Here is a 5,825-nt window from a genome sequence, read left to right on the forward strand (position 1 = left end):
TCCCTGCACCATGTGTGCAGATTCAGGCATCGCTGGTTCCGCTCCTGAGTGCTGATTCCTCCAGTTCCAGGCGGTATTCAGAGGCTACGAGGTAGTTGTTGGCATCCACAGCCCCGTGTCTCTACTATCTTGTCATTTCTATTTCCTTCAAACATTTGTACTAGATATTGGATTTAGCATACTTGTATCATGGTCTATAGATGCTCATGACTTGTGACACTCCGGTTAGGGCTGTATCGGGCTGGATTTCCGCATTGTTATCTACATTTCCGCTATTCAGTATTATGTAAACCATGTTTAGACTATAATTGTATGGGTTAACTATTTTAAAGGGCGAATAGGGTTGAACTGGCTGGCCTTGTCTTCACGAGAGGTGCCATCACGACTGGGTTCGGGGTTAGAGTCGTGACACCCATTTTTAAAAGCTGTGCCCAGGTCTCTGATGTCGCATTTGTGACATCAGGTTCGCAATTGCAAACTCGCAATTGCCACAAAATCTTCACAATTGCGAACTGGCTCCCTTCCTGCTTTCATCGCAAATGCGATCCTAGGGCCGCAAATGTGGACCTTGTAGGGTTCGCAATTGCGGTGCAATTGTAGCAAATGCGACGCTGCTCACCTGTTGCCTTCATCGCAATTGCGGTGGTTTCCTTGCAAATGCGAGGTCGCAATTGCAAACAAATTCCTCGCGTTTGCGAGACCTGCAATTTCTCACAGAAACACCAGAAAACTAGGGTGTTTTTCACCCCAACCCATGCTCGAAACTCACTCGAGCCCTCGGGGATCCACTCCGAACTCCCACACAAGTCCAACAACATTGTACAGACTTGTTTGAGCAATCAAATCGCTGAAATAACACCTAACACCACAGATTCAACACCAAAACGCATGAAATCCTTAAGAACATTCAAATTCCTATCTTCACAACCGGACGTCTAAATCACGTCAAATCAGTCCCGTTTCTCACCAAATTCCACAAACAAGACTAAAATATTATATTGAACCTGTACCGGGCTCTAGAACCAACATACGGTCCCGATACCAACATGATCAAGCATTATTCCTTTTCATTAAATCCTTAGAATTTCAATTTAATAATTTTTAATAAAAATTTATTACTCGGGTTAGGGACCTCAGAATTTGATTTCGGGCATACGCTAGGTCCCATATTTTCCTACGGACCCTCTAGGACCATCAAAACAAGAATTCGGGTCCGTTTGCTAAAAATATTGACCAAAGTCAAACTTAGCCTTTTAAGAAAATTTTAAGGAATCAAATGAGCATATTTCAACCCAATTCCTTCCAAATCCCGAACCAACCCTCCCTGCAGGTCGTAAATTAGTTAAAGCAAGCGCGAGAAGTTTTATTTAGGGGAGCGGGGTTCTAAAAAGCAAAACGACCAGTCGGGTCGTTATACTTAAAATGTTAAATAATGTAAGGGTAGAATAGTCTTTTCAGCTAATGCAGTTATTAACGTCTTAATAGTTGTTAGGATGATTAGTTAATTAGTTATAAATACACAAATATGTAGATAATATGAAGACATGTATACAACTCATTAATGAGATAACAGAAAGTATTCTTTCTTAGCTAATTCTGTTTTCTCCTATTCCTTCTCTATGTGAGTTGCCTCCTTCATTCTATCATCTCCATCTCATCTGAATCTATACATGAATTACATCGTGGTATCAAAGCATAGAAGCTCAAATATTTAGCTTCAATTTGATCCTATTTCCAGACTCTACTCCATTTTTGTCATTTCTGTTTTTTTTCTGTTTTTCTGTGAAGAATTGCAATTAGCAAGTTCTTGAATACTTGAATCTGCAAGAAAATGACAATTCCAAATGAGCAATTGGGTCAGACACCAGGAGTTCAAATTGATGGTGATCAATTGAATCAAAATGCTAGAAATCAAGCAAATCAAGCAACTGGGATTGACTATAATCATCCACTTTTTTTATCTCCTGTTGACGTAAGTGGTATTCAAATAATTTTGTTTCAATTGACTAGGATTGAGAATTATTCCATCTGGTTTAGGTCAACGCGAGTAGCCCTGCTAGGTAGAAACAAGTTGAGTATGGTCGATGATACATGCAAGAAAGAAAACTTCCCAGAATCGATGTGGAATCATTGGGAAAGAGTCAATGCAATTGTGTTGACTTGGATTATGAATTCAGTGGAAAAAGAACTGCTTGGAGAAATTATGTACGCATCAAGTGCTCAATTGGTTTGGGAGGATCTTTCAGAAAGATACAACAAAGTTGATGGGTCAAGAACCTACAATCTGCATAAGGAAATTGCAACATTGTCACAAGGCATAACTTCTGTATCAGTCTATTTCTTAGGGTTGAAGGATTTGTAGGAAGAATTTGAGGCTTTAGTGCCAACACTTGGCTGTAACTGTCCAAAATCAAGAGAATTTGTGGTGTATTTGCAGAAGTTGAAGTTATACCAATTCTTGATGAGGTTAAATGATTCATATTCTCAAGCAAGGAGTCAAATCTTGATGAGAAGTCACATTCCCACATTCAATCTAGCCTATACATTAATAGTAAGCGATGAGGGACAAAAGTCTGTTGCTGCAACCTCAGGAATTTTGGGGTCTAATCCTACAAGTCAGGCAAGAAACTATGAGATTGCTATATACTCAAAAGCTGGAGGAAATCAGAATCAGAATCAGAGATTTAGAAGGAATTATAATGTGTACTATGATTTTTGCAAAATAAAGGGACATAGTAAAGAAAATTGCTATAAGATTGTAGGATATCCTGCAGATTTTAAGAATAAAAGAAAAGGAAATGCTGGTGCAAATGCATCCTACAATGTGAATCTAATGACAGAGACTGATCACTCTAATGATCAACAACCACATGTATTCAATTATTGGCAGAATACAAATATGCAGGATCAGGTGAAAAAGGGAAATAGTACACAAACTCAAGGATCTAATATGAATATGGAGAATTCAGGTCTTGAGAAATATGTTCTCACAAAAACTCAGTATGAACAGATTCTGCAAATGTTGAACAAAACCAATGTGTCAAGTTTGACTTCAGCAACTAATGTGGCAGGTATTGATACAACTCTATTAGTTTCTAATTGCCTTAGTCAGTGGATTATAGATACAGGAGCAACAAACCATATGGTGTCTGACAAAACCTTACTAGATGAGAAAACAGTAATTAAAACAAACAATCCAAAGAAAGTATTGTTACCAAATGGTGATATTACAACTGTTACTCATACAGGAGCAAGTTCTATATTATAAAATAGCACAATAACAAATGCGTTTTATGTTCCTCAATTCAAGTACAATCTTTTATCAGTGTCTAAGCTAATCAAAGAGTTGCAATGCTCAACAACATTCTTTCCTAATTTTTGTGTATTTCAGGAACTCTTCACTGGGAAGGTGAAGGGGATTGGTAAAGAGGATGGTGGCTTATACCTTCTATACACTAATACAGCTGAAAGGAATAAAATGCTTGCTCTAATTGCAAGAGGAAATGATGCAACTGAGGTTAAACAATCAGATGTGATACTCTGGCACATAAGATGTGGTCATGTGTCTACTCAGATTCTTAAGAAAATACTACCTATATATATTGATACTATCAGGAATAGAATAAACAAATACACAGTATGTCCTTGTGCCAAACAGACTAGATTACCATTTCCTACAAGTAGTATTCAGAGTAGTAGATGTTTTGATCTAATACATGTAGACTTGTGGGGCCTTATAGAGTTGCTACATTGGAGGGAAACAAGTATTTTTTGACTATTGTAGATGATTTTTCAAGAATGACTTGGGTATTTTTACTAAAGCAAAAGTCTAATTCATGTGTTTCAATTCAACATTTCTTCAAATATGTCAGAACTCAATTTGATGTAACAGTGAAGACAATAAGAACTGATAATGATTCAGAATTTGTGAATTCTGTGTGTGAACAGCTATTCAAAGATTTGGGAGTTATATATCAAAGAGCATGTGTATACACCCCTCAGCAGAATGGGGTAGCTGAGAGGAAACACAGACACATATTAGAAGTCACAAGAGCTATCAGATTTCAAGCTCAAATACCCATTAAATTCTGGGGTCATTGTATATTAGTTATTGTCTATTTAATAAACAGAATGCCCAGTGCTGTCATTGCCAACATATATTCTTTTGAAAGGCTACATAAAAGGAAGTCTTCTCTCTTGCATCTTAGAATACTAGGATGTTTGAGCTTTGCTAAAATTGTACAAGAACATGACAAGCTAATGCCTAGAGCCAAGTTATCTATACACATGGGGTACTTAGAATTTCAAAAAGGATATATTTTATATGATCCTACTAATAAGACATTCTTCACAAGTAGAGATGTCATATTTAGAGAAGATGTATTTCCTTTCATAAAGAAAGATAACAAATATCAACAAATATTTATTGATACAACAAGTTTGGGAATACAAATTCATGATTTTACAATACTATATCAGAATAGAACATCAGCTACAAATGCTAATGAAGATGGCAACACAGAACATAGTGAAATAGTTATGCAGCACAACACAGAAGAAAACTATACAGATGTAGTTACAGAACATGCAAACACAGATTTCTACTCATTCTAATACTAGTAAATCACAAATGCCATCTGACACTACTGAGATACAAAATCAGCCATTGCCTGAAGTTAGGAAATCCTGCAGAGACAAACATCCTCCAATCTGGATGAAGGATTTTGTTTCCCTTAATATCCATGAAATGTACCATATGCTCTAAACAAATATATTAGCTATGATCATCCCTCCTCTAAATATCAGTCCTAGCTACAACTCCATCAATTACTGAACCAACTAACTATTCTGAAGCTATTTTAGATCCTAGATGGATACAAGCAATGGATGAAGAGATAAAAACTCTTGAGAATAATCATACCTGGGATATTGTAACTCTACCAGAAGGAAAAAGACCTACATGATGCAAATGGATTTACAAAATCAAATACAAAGCTTCATGAGAAATTGAAAGGTTCAAAGCTAGATTAGTAGCCAAAGGCTATAGTCAAAAAGAAGGTATTGATTACCAAGAAACATTTTCACCAGTGGTGAAAATGGTCACAGTAAGAACTATTCTTGCCTTAGTAGCTTCAAGGAAGTGGCATATACATCAAATGGATGTATATAATGCTTTTTTGCAGGGTGATTTATTTGATGAGTTTTATATGGATCTACCACAGGGATTTAAACGTCAGGGGGAGAACAATGTATGTAGACTTGTTAAATCCCTGTATGGGCTCAAGCAAGCACTTAGACAATGGAATGCAAAACTGTGTGAAGTATTGCTGAGGTTCAAATTCAAACAAAGCCAGCATGATCACTCTCTATTCATCAGGAAAACAACTGAAGGTACTACCATAATTCTAGTATATGTAGATGATATGTTAATCACAGGTGACAGTCTGCATTTGTTTGAGGAAACAAAGAACCTACTGCACAATGCATTCAAAATTAAAGATTTGTGGGAGCTAAAATACTTCTTAGGAATTGAGTTTGCTAGGTCCAATCAAGGAATAACTATGCATCAGAGAAAACATGCTTTGGAATTAATTTCAAAAACTGGATTAGCTGTAGCCAAACCAGCAATAACTCCAATTGATGTCAATATCAAATTGACCTCTAAACAATATGATGATCACATTGGTAAGGCAGAATGCTCAGAAAAAGAAGACGAGTTAGTTGATCAAACTTTCTATCAAAGACTAATAGGAAAACTACTATACTTGACTGTAACAAGACCAGACATAGCATTTGGAGTTCAAACTCTTAGCCAATTTCTTCAA

At 36.5% G+C, this 5,825-nt stretch overlaps 1 protein-coding gene across 1 annotated transcript; it reads left to right on the forward strand.

The window, feature by feature from the left end:
• Nucleotides 1-1,831: 1,831 nt before the first annotated feature.
• On the forward strand, nt 1,832-4,614 carry LOC142162431 (uncharacterized). Its single transcript, XM_075218783.1, has 4 exons — nt 1,832-2,326; nt 2,438-3,178; nt 3,392-3,517; nt 3,949-4,614. The coding sequence occupies exons 1-4, from the start codon at nt 1,832-1,834 to the stop codon at nt 4,612-4,614; spliced, it is 2,028 nt and encodes a 675-aa protein (XP_075074884.1).
• The last annotated feature ends 1,211 nt before the right edge of the window (nt 4,615-5,825 follow it).

Source organism: Nicotiana tabacum, chromosome 7 (assembly GCF_000715075.1).
Source record: "Nicotiana tabacum cultivar K326 chromosome 7, ASM71507v2, whole genome shotgun sequence".
Taxonomy (NCBI): Eukaryota; Viridiplantae; Streptophyta; class Magnoliopsida; order Solanales; family Solanaceae; genus Nicotiana; species Nicotiana tabacum.

Bases quoted from the DNA above. Each gene is read 5' to 3' on its own strand.
- LOC142162431 (XM_075218783.1), top strand. From the start codon at position 1,832: ATGACAATTCCAAATGAGCAATTGGGTCAGACACCAGGAGTTCAAATT. The intron at 2,327-2,437 runs GTATCAGTCTAT...GTGTATTTGCAG, and splicing joins TGTCACAAGGCATAACTTCT to AAGTTGAAGTTATACCAATT. The intron at 3,518-3,948 runs GTTAAACAATCA...GTGTGTGAACAG, and splicing joins GAGGAAATGATGCAACTGAG to CTATTCAAAGATTTGGGAGT.